The 18,922-nt window shown below is 34.9% G+C and overlaps 2 protein-coding genes across 2 annotated transcripts; both read right to left on the reverse strand.

The window, feature by feature from the left end:
- On the reverse strand, window positions 1-2,217 carry LOC131681721 (ficolin-2-like). The gene is made up of 5 exons (XM_058962691.1): window positions 1,995-2,217; window positions 1,485-1,652; window positions 1,288-1,424; window positions 991-1,232; window positions 1-931 (listed from the first exon to the last, which is right to left on the reverse strand). The coding sequence occupies exons 1-5, from the start codon at window positions 2,135-2,137 to the stop codon at window positions 539-541; spliced, it is 1,083 nt and encodes a 360-aa protein (XP_058818674.1). The 5' UTR covers window positions 2,138-2,217; the 3' UTR covers window positions 1-538.
- A 1,319-nt stretch (window positions 2,218-3,536) lies between these two features.
- Window positions 3,537-5,296, reverse strand: LOC131681723 (fibrinogen C domain-containing protein 1-like). The gene is made up of 4 exons (XM_058962692.1): window positions 5,142-5,296; window positions 4,808-5,053; window positions 4,103-4,750; window positions 3,537-4,042 (listed from the first exon to the last, which is right to left on the reverse strand). The coding sequence occupies exons 1-4, from the start codon at window positions 5,285-5,287 to the stop codon at window positions 3,916-3,918; spliced, it is 1,167 nt and encodes a 388-aa protein (XP_058818675.1). The 5' UTR covers window positions 5,288-5,296; the 3' UTR covers window positions 3,537-3,915.
- Between the last annotated feature and the right edge of the window lie 13,626 nt (window positions 5,297-18,922).

Here is an 18,922-nt window from a genome sequence, read left to right on the forward strand (position 1 = left end):
CAAAAACATTTTATGCATCACGATAATTTGAGCCGATCCCCAGACACAGTCATTTGAAGCAAACAATTAAAAATTTCTCAGTACGTTTTTCGCTATATCTCAGTAATCAAACAAAATTGCAAAATTCAGAAAACGCTACTTTGTAGAGATTTTTAGATAAGTATTGTGGCATATCTAACTCAGTTTACCCCAAAATGGCGTTTGTCATAAGATAGCACAACATCGACGATATGTTGTGTGAAGTGTTTAGATTTAGTGTCTAACTCGTACCAATTTGATGATAGTTTGGATTTATCGTCTAACTTAAACCAAGTTGGCATCAGTTACCGCTGTATACTCTGATTTTTAAGAATTTTAAAAAGCAAAAGAAATCGTTTCAAATAAACAGAATCAATATAAACTTATTATTGTGGCATGAAGTTATTGTATTTGTCGAAATCGTTCTTTAAAAAAATATAAACAGCTCGAAATATCCAATTGTCAGCGAAATACGGTTTTGATTGTAGCAGATTTGAATTAATTATTATGGCTGCTACTTCTAGATCCGAACCATGATTTTGGAGGACTTCAACCCGTAATAATGTCCCATGAAGGTGTACCAGCCCATAGAGGTAGCATATTCACTGACTGTCCCTCTCACATATTTTCCATTTAGGTTGGAAAGATGACACGCTGCATACCACCATGCACCATGGTATAAGTTTGCACAGTTTACGTTCTTCAAATCGTTGTCCTGATCTGGGGTTGAGAACTTTGAATTTAAATGCGCCGTAAAGGAATCTCCGGCGGTCCCGCTATAATATCCAATACTCTTGAGAACATATTTTTCAACCTCACTTCCTATTTGAAAAGATGTATATTTCGCTATGGCCGTTCTGTCATCCCAATCCGTCAAAAGGAAGTGTATCTCACGAGGCTGGTCCTTGGTCAACTGAAATTGATACGTAGTTATTAGATCTAAGTACCGTGTGCTGATAAGAATGAACTAACCTGATGAATTTTGTCATTGCCCAGCCAAAATTCACCTTCTAATTCACCGAATCCTTCTTTGTAATCAGTCCAGTTACGATAGAAATCCATTGTTCCAACGAATCGGTGTTGTATAACGGCCCAACCTCCTCCTTCATAATCGGCATCGCAATGCACGGAAAAACTATCATTTTCATTTCCGTTAAGGTTGAGAATATATGTTCCAGTTTTGTGTGCTTCTTGGCAAGATTTAATCATGCGACCTGTAATGATATCGCTCAAGTCAAGAAGTTTCGTAAAAAATGAAAGCAGTCGTACCTGCTGGTGGTACTTCATGGTCGATAGTGCCATTGCATCCACTGACAATCGAGCTTCCATTTAAGAACTTTATTTCGACAACCTTGTGTTCATTGAAATATTGCGCCAAAAGATCAGCCATGTTCATATTTATACAGCTGCGATACCGATAGTTGTTAAGAGAACATTATTTGAACAAGTTATTTCATTTTATATACCTTGGGTTACAGCCTGTTCCACCGCATTCATTACTGCAATCTTGCGTTTCGTTTGACACTCCTCCACCGACTGTCGTATCCATTGTGAATTTGATTCGGCCTAAAGATGCCTTCAAGTTGACTATCGACCATGCCGCGCTTTGCATAATGTCGCTCAATATACCGATTCTGAATAAGTTTAAGAACCATGGATTAGTACTTATTTGGGTTCCCTTTTCTTCTATTATTATTCTATTCTATTAGCTAAAGGTTTTGGCTGGAGTTCTGTGTTTTGTTTAGAACCACCAAATTTAAAATATATCAAGGTTTTGAGGATAAAGTACAAAAATTAGAAATAACTAAATTTTCCTTATTTTTTAGCATTACTTTCATCTTCTTCTAAAGAAATCGAATGCGATTCGTTCAAGTCTGTAGACTGAGAAGCTTATCATCTACGTCTACTGTCCAAAACTAATCAGTTATAACTAACAAATAATTTGCAATTTAGACGCAACTCAATCATATACTCACTCATTTTCCAACAGGTTGATCTGTTCTCTGATGGCATTAAAACCCGTTTTGGTAGAATTTTGACAAGACTGTCCGTAAGCCCCATGATGCACAAAAAGGATAAAGGCTATTACTAACGAAAGGAGTTGTGTGTGTTTTGCCATTCCCCTGTTATAATGGATACGAGTTCGGAAAAAAATACACCACTGATGAGATCACTTTCACCATTGAAACAAAACTGAATCCCAGACCCTGTATCAAGAGCGTGTTTTATACCTTTCCGGGTTTGATATAATTGTTTACGAGTTCCAAATTGCAGAAGATAATGGCCAAACTCTTAAGGGAAGTCCTATAGGCGGGTTATGTGTACTTAGAGCTACCAATAAAACAATTTGGGGCTGTTGATCACTACATGTTACCCAATACATGTACTAGAATTATAATATGTATAATAATCAGTTTCTTTAATTGATGCAATATTTCTGGGCAAAATCACCTGTGAATGCTTTTGGAATAATTCTCAGATAAATATTAAAAATATCAGAACTACTGTATTGAAAGTTCGTATGCTATTGTTTTCCAGCTTGAAGATATGTCAAATCATTTACGATTGCACTTTTAAGATTTTGGAAGACACTACATGGCCATATTCCAATCCAGATTACTGATAAAATTCAGTTGCTCGTCTTATTCAGTGTGCTATGAGTAATGGGCCGTGAAAGGAAAACTAGAGCACCGTTATCATGTGTCTACAATATGTGTTCAACTGAGTATCTGGAATGTTTGTCTTTCATTTGTCATAAGAAATTCGTAGAATTAATAATAAAAAGTCATATCTGTATGTATAAAGTTCAATCTATCTAGGTATACAACAGTTTTAAATTGATTAAGTCAGGTCTTCTTCGTATTAGAACACATAACATAACATATTGATTTGACGTGAAAAAAAATTAATCGAAATGAAGATATTTTATTGTACTTACTAATACCATTAAGCCCTTTTGGTACGACTAAAAGCGATGAACAGAATGAACGATCCATACTATCTGTGACAACCTCAATAATGTTGGAGACTGCACTGGAATCATAAATATAGGAAAGAGATTTTATTTCTTATTTACCATGTTTTCTATGAGTTGATATAGAAAGTGCAATCAAGTTTGCGCCCAAATCGTTGGTTTTAGATATGTAGTATTTTCGGGAAAACTTTCTCAGCACTTTCTAGCCGATTTTTTTTATATTACTTGAACTAGGGTGGTCCTTGGGGTTAGGGTGTTCAAAGTATCAACTATTTGAACATGCTACATAATGTTGTACAAAGTTATAAATCATTATATTTATGTTTTTCACGCTGAAACCCCTTGGTGATTTAATGGACTAAAAGTAAACCAATGAATATGAGAATAAAATATTTGATCTTAGTGATGCAGAAAATTGGTAACTGGTTTTGAATTTTTCTTCTCAATCCTCATACAAAATTCAAAAGTCATCATTCACTCAGACAAGACCATGCGTATTCTCCACGTGCAATAAATTACATGAGAAAAGTACGTTATTGTTTTTTTTTATTTCTCGAGCTTCTATTGATGTACGGTTATCAAACTTTGACAGTGTATGTTTACTATGGCGGACTTCCGAATGGTGTTACCTTTTTCTAGAAATTTTCAGCAGTTTTTGCTAAAAGCAAGGAGTGCATGGGTTACGTTTTACCCCATCTTTCCTTACACGGAATACAGAGTACAGTTGAATGAAACAGCCTGGTGGAATTAAAAGGAAATCTTCTCCTGTTATTTTCTACACATTTTCAGCATACCTGCAAAATGCCCCAGGAAAAAAAGCAATGCTGCTTGGTACTGCAAATTCTTCTTGCACTCGTTTTTTATTTATGTTTGCGTAAGAAAACCGTCATGTTAGGTTGAACCCGATACGTCGTCATAGTTACTCAACTTGATACTCGTATCATCATCCTGGAACTCTTCAACCCATAATGGTAGCCCTTGAAGGCTTTCCAACACATCATAGTAGCGAACACTTCCACTTTTCCTTTGAGGTATAATCCGTTCAGATTACTGCGAAAAGAATAAATCTTACATACTGCTTAATTATAAAACCTATATTGAAAATACTACCTTGAATGGCAAGCCCCATACCACCAGGCACCTTTATATGTGACAGCACAACTATCCGGAGGGTGAGTATCATTGTCCACATCCAAGGTGGAAAACTTCAAATTCACTGCATCGCTGAGTGAATCTCCCGCATCTCCACTGTAGTTTCCCAAACTATTCAGCGCATACTTTTGCTCGGGTCCTCCGACTAAAACATGACTATACTTAGCAACTGCCGTTTTGCCTTCAAAATCCTCCATCACAATATGCAACTCATGCGGCTTCGCATAGGTCAGCTCATGAATCTTTTTCAGACCCAGCCAGAACTCGCCCCGCAAGTCACCGAACCCGTTCTCGTACTGGTCCCAACCACGATAAAAATTAACCGATCCATCGAAACGGTTCTGAATAACCGTCCAGCCACCACCTTCGTAATCCTGATCGCAGTATGCTTCGAACGAATCTTTGAAACCAGGCTGAGGATGAATGCGTCGAACGCCGGAGCGACTTTCCGGGACATTGGCGCAAGTGGACGGTAGAACTTTCGATTCCAGCAAAAGTTTCCGCGAATCCGTTCCATGAGATTGAAGCCGATCAGCAGCAAGTTGTAGAATGAAATCATTCAGCATCTCCGTTGTTGGAAGGGTTTGCTGAACGCGGTTAATATTACTGAAATGAAAACAGAAACTTTAAGAAATTATCATCGTTCCCTCGACTAGTACAAACCTGGCATCGTTTAGCAGACGGGAAATGTTTAGAGAAAGCAGGTCCAGCTCATTCTGGATGCTTGGAATGGTCTCAACCGATTCCATGGCACTAGTCAGTTTCTTAAGCTGTGCATCAAAGCCACTAAGTAGTTTTGAATGACGAATCACCATTTGCTCTGTGTTCCTTAAAGTTCGGTGCAAATTTTCTATTTCTGCACTAAGCATTTGAAAATATTCTTTCGAGCGAAGATGATCCTTTTGCATACTGCGAAACGATTTATAGGTTATTATTTTAGTAGGATAACATCTATTTTAACACAAGTTCTTTAGTCAATATTTATATCAGTATTTACTTGAAATTCACTGTATCAAGACCGCTGGTGATCAATTCATAACCGAACCCAGATGCGCTCACATTTGCACTGACTTCTGATCCTAAACTCAAACTCGGTGCTGAAGCTACAAAAAATATAACAGAAAGACATCCTAGCAGTAGCATCTTACTCAAAATACCGATAGCGACTGATGTCGCCGATTACCATGTTTTCAGCTTACACCGCTGCTGATGAATCCGGGGAACCACACCGAGTAGGACCTTTCTTTGAGCATCAAGTCATTGAGCGTAAAACGGACTATACTAAAACGAACTCGTGATCTTTTTTTTTTTTTTTTGAAGTGCAGAATTGTGTGGCTCACATATAACTTGGTGATTGGCGAAATTTTCGAATGTGTTTTCATTTGCTCAAGGGTTTGGAACATTTATTTTTTGTACGTTATCTAGAATACCGAAAGAAAAAATCCAAATGAACATAGAACACCTAGAAAACAGGCAACAAGGTAACATAAAATATTTTCAAAGATTATATGGAATTGCAATAAATACCGAATCAAAATTATCCTGGAGAAAATATTTTTAGTTAATCGTGCCTTCGTGTTTTTAACACATGGATTCAAAGAAGTCTCCTTTCACTATACATCTATTTATTACAATGCTGCTTCGTGAGGTTGATTGGGCGTCGCTGTGTACTTGTCTCGGATTTTTTACATTACGCTCAAAATATTATTTCTCCAAAAATGATTGAAATCCAGCAATCATATTCAGGGTTGTCTTAAGACCACTAGGGGCCCCTGGGAACAACTAAGCTGATGGGCCCCTATCATTGAACAGGAACTGCTGTAGAGTAAAATGATCAAAAAATCATCCTCAGCATCAGGGAGCCATTTATGCCACCTTGAGATTTATTGTTCAAATTTAAGCCAAATCATTCAACCAAAGTATTAAAAATACTGTAGGAATCAAATTATGTGGAGAAAAAAAATTAGTTTTCCATCATTATAGGTGGCATTGTAAATGTCCAGGTACCGTCGAAAAACGGAAGATGATTTTGATATATTTTAAAAAGATATTAGCATTTCTGGGCAATCAGACCGAAAGTGGCAAAGAGCCTAACATACTATATCTGGTAGTAGGAGTTCGAACTCAGGAGCTGCGTACAGTGTAATAGGCTTACCAACTGTACTATTTCCTCTCCCCCCCCATATGATATAATCTGACCTTCATAGTTGTAAGACGTTGTTTGAGGTTGAAGAGGGCCTCCGTCAATAATGAGGAATGATGGAGTAAGGTGGGTTAAACGTCAACACTACAATGTCGAAGGTACATTCAAAAATTGCCCTTACACTATCACAATCAAGGAAAAATATTTAGCAATATACCAATAAAATGCAACTTGTTAATAGATGACGACTACGTGATTTACAAAAGTTACATTGATTCGTGCAATGTTGTTACTGATTTCCTACTGTTCCTGATATGATGCATCTGGAAAAAGTCAATTGCCAGTTTTAAAAAGACACATTTTTTCTATCATAATTCAACTAAATTTACATGACTGCCAACATACATTGCCGCCATTGAAATCAATCGATACTTTGTCGAATCTAAGTGCGCGATTCGAGGTTCATTCATTTTAGATATTCGCATTTTTCGCTGTTGGAATAGAAGGATTCTTTGAAATAGTGATTCTTCATAGATTTTGTCTGTTCACAATCACTGATGTAATGAAGAAATGATAATTTGCCATATGCTCAGATCGCTTGCCAAACAAGGATTGTGTACCGAATTCCGACATATTCTTCTTCTACTTTCTGTAGAACTTCTTTGTGCGAATTTTGCCACCTTATTGGTTGCCGCTCCTGCTTGATGCCTTCCAAACTTTCTATACGTGTTGTAGAAATCATTTCATTGTTTTTGCTCAAAATGGATTGAAATTTGAATCGAAATGTAGGAACAACATTTGAATTGGTCCAATACCGTAAAAGCTCCGTAAAAGATCACAATGTGCACGACCGAGTGCATTTGAACAACTTCACTGAAGACGCGAACTTTCTAAATTGCCAGGTTTAATATAACAAGTTTTAAAGTTTATTATTTCTCATGTACACTAGCGCCCCAGTAGATCCAGAATCCGGAGCAGTACGGATTCGATTGGATTCAGATGAGCCATTGCGAACTGTTCGTTGGTTTTGTATGAATAAGTTGGAGTTTTTCTCTCTTCCGGGATAATTCACAAAGAAACTGAGCTCGTTCCATATTCTGCTGGAGCAATGCCAAAATAATATACTAATAAATGAGAAAACTTTTCTAATATGAACGAAAATGATTTCGTGCGACCAATGAAATCGTTCGTAATATACACAAACTTGTATTAAAACAAACGAAACATTTCGTTTCATTCACGAAAATTAATTTCGTTATCATCGATACATTCGTGCAATGTACAACGAATATGTCATATTTACCAACACTTTCGTTCATTAAGCGGCCACTTTTTTCAGTTCATGAAATTAACAAAACCTACTATAAATGCACGAAAATACTACGTTGCAGAAAACGACGAATGAACTCGTGCATTGCACGATCAATTTCATTGTATTTACAAATTTATATTTTCAGTGTGATGACATATAATCAAAAACAACGCGATTCATCGTGTACTAAATGATCTTGTAATACGAATAGTACACAAAGAGAGAAAAGAGTTATAAGAAATGTCTCATCACACTGTTAGATGGGTTGAAGGCGTTTTTCACTGATAGATTCAGCAACCTAATTATATACAATGGAGTTATAAATGTGCGGCTTTCGGAAAATTTGTTGCTCTTATTACATAACCGTGAATTAAAAGTTGACATATTAAACTTATAACAAAACATGGTTTTCTGAAACAGTCTCAGGGTTTTTTCTTTGAAACGCAATATAGTAATACAAAAGTATCTGGTGGTAAGTGGTTGTTTCTCAAGATAGTAATTTCAATACAATTGCATTCACAGTAATGTAAACGGATTATACCTCAAATGGAAAGGGATGCATTGCATTCCCTACTACGACGTGCATGAAAGCCTTCAAAGTTTACTTCTTATCGGCTGAAGCGTTCCCGGATGATGATAGGAGTATCGAGTTGAGTAACTATGACGAAACATCAGGTTCAGTTGAATATAACGATTCGTTACGCAATCGTTTTAACGCCGACAATAAAAAGGACGTCAGGCAGTCAAAGACATAGCTGCAACCTATATTCATATTTTTAATGACAAACACGCAATCAGGGCTCCTGCTGCGACAATGGTGTAAGGTTGAACGATAATATTCTCCCACGCACCGTGTTGCACTTTTGCAAGCCATAATGCGAATCGGTAACGGGTAAAATGATTTGCTTTTGGTTTCGGAAGTTAATAATTGAAATTTGTGGTTTTGAATGAAAATGTCAACGGGCAGTTGAAGTGATGCCAATGAAGGATTCTTCATCGTTGAAAGACAGTTTGAACCAGTAACCCACTTTTGTATTGTTTCCTTTAAAGCGCTAACCACTCGTCTTGATTTTAATAATTCGGATAAAAACTATAACTGTTCCAACAGATAAAACATTTACATTAAGAATTGGAACTTCATTAATCAGCTGGAGTCCAGATGAAAGGTAATTGTGAAGGATTAATTCCCGAGGTTTAACGAAGTGTGTAACAAGTTCGACTAATATAAAATTAAATAGAGACGTGCTTATAGTAGGAGTTAGAAAACGCACGAATCAATGAGTTTGGCAAATTTTATAGGTTTTACCTTTCCTTGTAGAGCTATAGATTCAAGCTTTTCGTACAGTTTATATTTATACGTTTTATATTTATACGTCTTATACTTTTGAGATGAGCTTCCATCGATAACTTATTATGAATCCGACTCAAAATTTAGTGTAGTTTCAAGATAACAGGACTCATATTGCGCATTTTTGGGCTAAAAACTTTATATCCATTGCGTTAAAAATACCCTTATGGAGACACCTCCCAGCTCATAAATTTTCTTACAAATTACTTACGTAAATATCCATATTTATTGAAAAACTAGTCATTTTTACTAGTTTTGAAATCTTTTTCTGTTATTTAATGCTTTAAGGACCACTGCTTTCAAATGAGTTTATCTAAAAAGAATTAAAAAAAGAATTGCGAGATTTCAAAACTAATACCGTAAACCGGGGTGACTTTGAGCACTCGACACTTTTTTCGTAGATCGCTTATTAAATCAGAATAGTCTACCGAATTATTTTAATTTGAATTGATTTTTACTCTAAACTTATAAAATAAATGATTTGTTATACATTTTGAGTATATTGTTCGGTTTTTGTGTACAAAAACTACAAAAAGTCCGAAATTTGACTTTACCTGATTTTTACGAAGCTTCTAGTGTCTATTTTTATAAAACAAATAAATCTCAGATTTGAGCAAGAGTAATAAATTACAAGCGAGGTTTTATTTTCCTTTAGATTGGGATATGTTAAATTTAGTTTTAAGAGTTTGTTTATTTTTAATACATTTTTTGTGAAACTAGTTGGCAATTATTTAAAATTATTTTAAGTTAAAATTCGCAACATTTTTTTTATTTTTCAATATTCCAACGTGTTAAAATGGATGACACTTTTTGTACATTGATAAAACACTGAAACAAAACAATTTTAGTAGTTTTAAAGGTTTTCAGAGTTTTTTATTCAAGTTGAAAAAAATTATACGAATTTTGGTTACTCGAATTTTACAGTACATTGAAATACTTTGTATAATACTAATTACCATCTATTTAACAATGAGTATCCTTCCAGAATTAGTTTAAACAATCACTGGAATGAAGAACATTGACATCAATAACTTAATGTGGGTGAACATACAGGTTATCAAAGTCACCCCGGAACACGAAAACGGACTTCAACTTGAAATCATTTTTGAAAAAATAGCTGTAAACGGACAATTTTAGGTAAAACCATCCAATCTTGTTCCCCATACATCAGTACATGATTTAAAAATATTAAACTTGAAAAAAATGTGTTGCGTCTAAAAATATGTGTTGTGTCTAAAAATATGTAATGGCCCCTTCCGAATTTTCTGGCGTCGCCTTTATAAAACAGTTTTGTTTTAAAAATTTAATTGGTACACACCACCGTTCTATTTGTTGCTTAATTTAAAACACGTTCAGAACTGTTTTTTAATGCTGGTCTGGGTTAACTGGGGAAACATAATTTTAGTTCAGTAACGCATGAGATATGGAATGAATATGAATTTTAAACTAAATAGAACACATATTCAAACTGCTGCTGGGAGAGTAAGTTCTAGTTTTAAAATTTTATGTTATAGAACTATCAAAATTATGAATCTACAATTGAACCACTCCCTAACGTGTCCTTAGGTCGTTACTTGATTCGAAATTATTTTCACCAATCTATCGAACATGAATATATATTAGGGTGTCCCAAAATGACATCATGTTAAAAAAGTCATCGGGCTCACTTCTTAAATGAAAGGTTAGGGTATTAGGACCACTTTCTTCTTCGGAGTGAGTTTGCTAAAACGCTTCCTACTGGTGGCGACTTTTGGTTTTTTGAAAAATGGGCCGATTTTGGATAAAATTTCAATTTTATGCCTGTTGAAGTGATCCTGAACTGTCTAAGATTTTTTTCAGAATTTTTTATTTTTTTGGAGATCCAAACGGAGAAGTTTGGTTAGTTAGTTTGCACCAAATTTGAATTATAAGAGCGGCAGAGCCATTAAAACTTAGCAAAAAGTGAAATTTTTGGTGTTTTTCAGTATTTTTTCTTCAAAACTGGGTATCTACAAAATTTAAAAAGTACAGAAAACACTTTATATAGTTGAGCCGAATTCAGGGGCGTAATTTTGCTGAAGAAAGTGTATAGCTACGGTCAATGGGATATAAGTTATTTAAGTTTTTGTTAAATAACCTTTTGGCATTTTATGATATTCATAAAAAATAACACTGTTCTACAAAATAAAACAACTTAAGTGGACTTAGTCCGCAGATTATTTTTCGAAAAATAGAAGGAAAATGATGAAATATGGCGTTTTTCGCTTGTCTCTAGTACATCAGAATCGGTTTTTATGAGCATTTGACGATTTTTTTAAAATTATTTTCTATACTAATAGTCACCTAGCGGGTTTGAAAATCACTAAAATTAAACAAATATGTCGAGTTAATGGCAAGTTATGGCGTATATTTGAAGGCTGAATTGATTAACGTACTTACATTTTGTATATAAAGTTTTATTTTCATGTTAGGAACTTTGAAGTGGAGAAAAAGGCAGAAGAGTGAGGTGAGTGTTGAAAAACTGATATTTACTGTTTAGATCACAAAATTCCGAAATAGTCAAATTTGAGGCAAATATCCTCGAAAAAGTTTTACAACAGAATACAGCGCATCTTCTGACACAATCGTTTTGTTGAACATGCCTCCTATAAGTAGTTATGGAGAATTAACTCTTCTTCAGAGACTTGGCGTTATTAGCAAAGTTATTATTTTTATAATTTAAGTTACAAAAAAAAATCATCAAATGCTCATTAAACCTCGTCCTGACATACTAAAGACGTACAGAAAACGTCATTTTTCATGATTTTCCTTCTATTTTTCGAAAAACAATGTGTGGTCGAAGCACATTTGAACTGATTTACTTTTTGGAACAGCATTATTTTTGATAAATTGCTAAAAATGTCAAAGGTTATCTAACAAAAACTAAAATAACTCATACCCCATTAGCCGTAGCTATACACTTTCTTCAGCAAAATTACGTCCCTGAATTCGGCTCAACTATATAAAGTATTTTCTGTACTTTTCAAATTTTGTAGATACCCAGTTTTGAAGAAAAAATACTGAAAAACACCAAAAATTTCACTTTTTACTAAGTTTTAATGGCTCTGCCGCTCTTATAATTCCAAATTTGTACAAACTAACTAACCAAACTCCTCCGTTTGGATCTCCAGAAAAATAAAAAAATGCTGAAAAAAATCTAAGACAGTTCAGGACCACTTCAATAGGCATAAATTTGAAATTTTATCCAAAATCGGCCCATTTTTCAAAAAATCAAAATTCGCCACCAGTAGGAAGCATTTTAGCAAACTCACTCCGAAGAAGAAAGTGGTCCCAATACCCTAACCTTTCATTTAAGAAGTGAGCCCGATGACTTTTTTAACATGATGTCATTTTGGGACACCCTAATATATATGCTTAATACTCTTTATATACAGGATGTTTGGTTCATGGTTTAGAACCTCTCGAGGGGTGATACACTGTCATATTTGGAGAAAAAAAATCGTTCTACACATACCATCAAATCTCAACCGTTACAGAGTTATTGAAATTTATGTGTTAAAAACTTATTTGTCTTAAAATACCTTTAACTCGAAAAGTATACTTCGTATTTTAAATCTTTTGGTTTCCTTGGAAAAGTGAGAAAATGTTCTCTTGAATGGGTCTCTCATATCTTTCAGTTAATTAGTTTTAATTACCTTCAAGTTGTAAAGTGGTTAAAAGTTGGCGTTTTTGATGAGGTTTTTGTTAATTTTCTCAAAATAATGAATTATGATTATAGTAATATCTAATAGATATTATCTATTATCCAAAAGTTGGGTTTGATGACGATTCATAATTTGTTCTTAAACATCATATTCCTATCTCTTCTCGTTTCTTTGTAATTTCATTACAAAACTTAGCCTGTAATCGACTTACAAGTGTTTAAAAGACTCTAATTTAAAAAATTTGCATTATATCGTAATTTCCAAGTCTTCATTGGAAAGCTGAGAAAATTTTCTTTCGATTTATGTACAAATTTCCTTTAGTTATGTGTACTGAATGGCTTTTTACTAGTAAAATAACTCAAATTTGGCGTTTTTGGAGAGTTTTGTAATTATTCTAATTATTATTCAACTAAATTTATCCTTACTATTGGTCATTTGGTGCCCTTTAACATTCTCTATAGCTTGCTGTTTGACACTTTATCCCTATCGCTTTTCATTTCACTGCAATTTAATAGTTAACACTGCATGACCTCACCACAATTGTAGTGGGTTCGAAATCGTTGTTTTTGCATATGAAGCGAGGTGATAAAAATAATTTTGCTTCGAAACTAAAAGAGATAACTGAATGGAGTGAAAGAAAGAATTGTAGAACTTACTGAGATGCATTATTTCGATTATAATAATGGTGATGTTTATTATTTACTTTTTTAAGTAAATTAACGAGAATGCTAAAAATAACATTAAATTTAAACTAATTTACTTCAAAACGAATACTAAATACGCTTAACTGAAACGTATTAATAAATTTTTCTCTGCAAAATTTTTCTAGCTTTCGATTAAAAATAAGAAAAGGTACAATAAGTGCCATACTTTTTCAATAAGAGCTAGTATTAGTGAAAATGAGAAAAAAAAAATCAAAGTTCAATAACTCAAACACATGAAAACAAGAAAAGATAAGTGTATCATGTCAAAGAACAAATTATGCAGCTCTTCAAGACAAAACAATCTCTATTATTAACATGGTGATGATAACTATTAAGATTTTCGCGAAATGAACGAAAAATCGATCGAAATTGTTAACTTTTAAGTAAATTACTGTGAAAAGGTTACTTAACCCAGCTAATGAGGTTAGAACACCATTCAATTAATTTTTTCACCTATTCAATGGATCTAAAAGATTTGAAATACCAAGTATACTTTTTGAGTTAGAGCTATTTTAAGACAACTAAGTTTTTAACTCAAAAAGCTCAATAACTTAGTAACGGTTGAGATTTGATGGTATGTGTAGAACGGTTTTTTCTCCAAAATAAGACAGTCAATCACCCCTCGAGAGGTTCTTAACCATGAACCAAACACCCTGTATTCAAAACATTTCTAAACATATTTCAAATGAAGCAACAAAAAGAACGGCAGCGTATACCAGTTATACAGTTCTAAACAAAGCAATTCGAAATATGAATCAAAAAGCTCTGATGAGAATGTTATTGTTTTCTACTTTAACCTTCCGTCACTCGCACTAGTGCACTGAGTGCACGCCGCCCTGAAAATGTAGCGAAATCGTCTTAGCGCACCAGCGGCTGCTCGCCTTGTGAGCCATTTGCGCGACCGCCAAAGGACTAAAACTCCTATATAAATCCCACTTTGAAACTCCTGTATAACATATTTCGCTGCTGAACATGCCCTAAGGAATTCGATCGATGTAAAATAATAATGTAAACCTGTGATAAAAACCAATCAGTGCTGCCTCTTGTTCAGATGGTATTGCTTTTGGGTTGGCTACCAAGAATCGCTATAGATTATCTCGCAGCTTGAAAGTAAAGTAACTGCTCTAAAAAAACTAAAAGTAAAAGACTGCTATAACATAACTCAGTCTTTTCGCCCAGCAAAATCTCCATCTAATCCTTGCCTTTCTGTAGACGCAAATCCAGTTGAGTCCACCCGTGAGTAAGAAATAACTACAGAAGTATGTTGACAGATGCCTTTGTGATAAAAACTCCAAGGGACGATCCAAGGGGTTGTACGAACTGTAAACGTAAAATTAGAAAACTACTTCTAAAATATTTTGATTTGATACATATTTCATTTGTATGTATTTATATATTTGAATGCATAATAATAATCGAAATATTACACGTTTACTCTCTTCACGGCGGATATGGTTGGTCAAAGTATGTGTTTGGTCGAGTAGTCGTTGAAAATCGGGTTGTCAAATAATTATTGAAACGCGCATATATTTTATGTGTTTGGATATATTCGTCATACTCACTAATACAATACCTGGTTTAATTTGCATGAAATAGATAGAACAGCGTTATATTTTACAAATACTTCAAACATTTTACATCGTTTGTCATCATATTAAAAGTATGTTCAGTTTTTCGGCATATATACGAAAGTTAATAAGAACTAACTACTTAGACAATGCGAAACCATGCATACGATATGCTTTTGCTTAAAGATTTATTTGTTATGTATTTGACAATTGCCTTGACACCTACTTTTGTTGAGTCGATAAAATTCAACTTCGAGTTAAATTACAATATATTCCTGTCGTTTCGTTTAAATGACTTTAAATTAACGAACATTTGAATCGAATTTCGATTTTCGCTCTAGCGTTTCGATCAATGCGTTGAACTTAGTGCATACCATTTTGAACAACAACTTTAAATGGGTTGCGATGTGGGTCGGGCTAACTATGGCTCAACATCTTCGATACGCACGAAACAATTAGCCGCGATTTTAATCGAACGATTACCTAAATATGTCAAATCTTTCCGACACGCGCTGAGATGAGCAAGAAATTGAACGCGTGCAAATACACTGAGTTTCAAGGTGTTCCCCGAAGCTCAAAACAATCGGCTTTCCAAATCTGAGAACCGTCGGATTGTTTTCTGCCGATGTTTAAAAACTCTAGTGTCGAACAAAGCAACGCGGTACTAGATTCACCGCAAAGGCATGCTCTCAACTAGCACTGGCACTGAGTGCCGTACTCTCCAGTTGTGGTGTGCAAAGCAGCACGCAGCGCATTGCATAATTTGAATAAATCTGTTGGCTACTGCTACCGTCTTCGCTCCGACGTTCGACCAGAGAATGAGCTCGCCCGAGCAATGCTGAAAGTTATATATCCGAGGAAGACGTCATCGGCAAAATCAATTAAGCCAATCAGAACCATGGAAGGGAGACATCACGAACGTTTGGCCGCTGGATACCTAGACCTATCGTCTTCCACTACCCCCAGCGGTAGCAGTGTGCAGCACTCATCGCAACACGTTGTCTTAACATGCCTGACTGCTACTGCTGTTCTTTACGTCCCGACCAGCGTTGCCAATTGCCTCATAATTTTCCAGAATTCTTAAATTGAATCAATTCCTCTCTCTGAACAATAAAGTAATATGGGTCAATTCTTGGTTTCTGTCGACGAATACCAGGCTTCCTTTATGTTGGGTTTGTTCGGAGAAGGGAAAAATTGATATCAACCTCCTAATGGACACTAGCCTCTTGAGATTTCATACAAACCATTGGAACCATAATTTGATGAGTTCTTAAACTCCCATTTTAAAGTGTTAAAATGGATTTAAAAAGACTTTGAGATTCAGGTCCAATTTTACATTTCCGAGCATTCAGAGTTGCAAATTAACCGATCGCTAACTTTGAATCACCAGATACCGGAAAATTTGTATCTCAATGAAACTCCATCAAGACAAAAAATGAAAGCATAGTAGTAATTTTATACAAAGATTATTTTTGCTTCGGTTATAGAGATTTTGACCCTTGAGCTTATTTTTCGGGTTGTCACGATAAGTAATCGAGCCCACGTAAGTTGCATACAAGGCCTATCATCGTAAGATAGAGTTTACCAGATTTTCATATCATGAGATACCATTTACCCTCTTTCCGTAAGATATCATCTGTCAGATTTTCCCAGACTTTTTTTTCGATGGTGACAGAATTTGATTCAAAATACTTGGTAACCTTTGACGGGAGAATGAACACGCCCGAGGAATGATATTCCTTAAATAGTCGAGGATGACGTCATTCATAGAAGCGGGTGATCAAATCTGTCGTACGAGACGCTATAGCTACGATGTTACTTGTTTGGCAAAAGAGCAATAACTGATTCAAACAGGCACGCGGCACATTTATTTATAACTTTTCGTGTTCGATTGAGTCTCGTAGGTACCTCCTATTGACGGCTCTGCCTGAGAAATCTGCCTCGCAAAAGGCAATTTCCCCCTTTTCGTGAACTTTTCAATTTTACCAATTTTCAAAAGACTACTTTTATATTTTATTGCAGAGATATTACATTATTACCAGTGATGGTGATTGATGAAAATATTGTTGATCTAAAATGATGCATATCAATGCTGAATGTTGTATACTGAACCAATTGTCCTTGCTTATCAGGCCATTCTATTTGTAGTAGGCGATCAAATCCAAATACATAACGCGCCAAATAGAACTTTTCATTCGTCAATAAATGCTGTACTACGTGTTGTCAGAGGCAACTCAGCATTGAGTGAAGATCGGGCCAATATGGATATTTTCTCATCGCAATCGACAACTTCCGATGCTTGATGAATGAATCAAATAGCATTCGTTGCAATTTTTTTGGGCATGAAAAGGAGGATGTTTTGGCATCAATAGTACTATCCGAGGCTCTAGTAACATAAAGGCCCGTAACTATAGGTTTCAAATGCCCTTCTTATGCATTAAAGCGTCAAAACTGTCTCAATCACTTCGATTGAATTCAAAAAATATTATGAATCTCGTGCCTCACTTCTGAATGGATAAGAATCGAACATAGTGAAGCATACTCGGATTGAAAAATGATCACGCGGAATGAATGAATGGAGGGAATGCAAACAAGCGAACTTGGTTACGCATTTCATCAATGCTGATTTGTTTGCAACTTGAAAATAGGTTACCATGGAAGGTTTTCGTCTGTATACATATTCGTGCATCGAAACCATGGATTACTATCGGTTTTGATTTGGTGATGAGTGTTAATTTTGATGAAAATTGGCTTCACTGATTATTACCAATATTTAAGTTAGGCGTTTCTGAATCGGTTTATACACCAATGAATAAAATCCATCTAGTAATAACGGAGTTATAAGCGTGCAAACCTTACATAATTTCGTTACATAGGTGATATATTAGATTTTAGAATGACGCATAGCCCCAGATAATGGGGTAAGACAATTTCTATGTCAAAAAATTAACGTATATTAGAGCATCGCAATTTTTATAAATCTCAAATTCCCTCTCCCTCCCAAATTATATTGTGACATAGTCAGCTCAGATGCCAAATTTCACATCATTTGGGCAATTTTAATCCCCGCCCATTTTGCTTGGAATAAACCAGGAAAAAAATTTGGGGAAGATGGTGTAAAACGCACCCTCGGGGAAAAATGCTTATATCGAAATATTACATGAAGAAAAACTTGTTTTAGCCAAGATAGGAACAATTCTTACAGTGCTAGAAGACTTAATTTTTACCTACCGATACTCAATACAATTCTCCTAGATTTTTTTAAATAGTCCAATTGCATGCAAAATGTAATCAAAACAGTCGAAATTGATAGGATTTATCAATTTTAAAAAATATTTGAAGGCAACGAAAATATATCAACATTTAATTTTTCACCGTTAACTAAAACTGTCTCTGGCAGCACTTCTCAACACGAATCCAATCACACGAACAGCAATAACTTCAGTTCTACAGCTCATACTTACAACTGTTATTGCACAAATGGAAGGTAATAGTCGCAAACTTTTTTATTTTCGTGAACAAATTTTACGTAAATCGAAAGTTGTAAAAGTTTGAAAATGTTGTTGTTTATAAACAACATGGGCATGAAGGGATTGAGATCGGTTTAACCATTGCTGAGATAATTACATTACAATGCACATACACACATACAGACATTGTCCCAATTTGTCGAGCTGAGTCGTTTGGTATATGAGTTTCGAACCTCTAGGCCTCGGAAAAAGTTTTCGATGTTTGAGCGAATCCTATATATTTTTTTTGCAAGATATATAAAACGTATGATTGTTGGTGAAAAATTGTAAATGACTTATGAAAAAGGCGCAATTACACGAAGTATTACGTTTTGTCGAAAAAAAACTTTAAAATATCTTGAAAACAAATGCAATTTTAAACTAAAAAAATCTATTTTTTGTAAATAAATACAAACTGTTTTTTGCAAAGAAGGATTTAATCCCTATGCTCGAATAATGAGCAAACAATATTTTTTGGAAGATATTGCATGCACAAAATCATATGCCCTTT

This window comes from Topomyia yanbarensis, chromosome 2 (assembly GCF_030247195.1).
Source record: "Topomyia yanbarensis strain Yona2022 chromosome 2, ASM3024719v1, whole genome shotgun sequence".
NCBI classification, from domain to species: domain Eukaryota; kingdom Metazoa; phylum Arthropoda; class Insecta; order Diptera; family Culicidae; genus Topomyia; species Topomyia yanbarensis.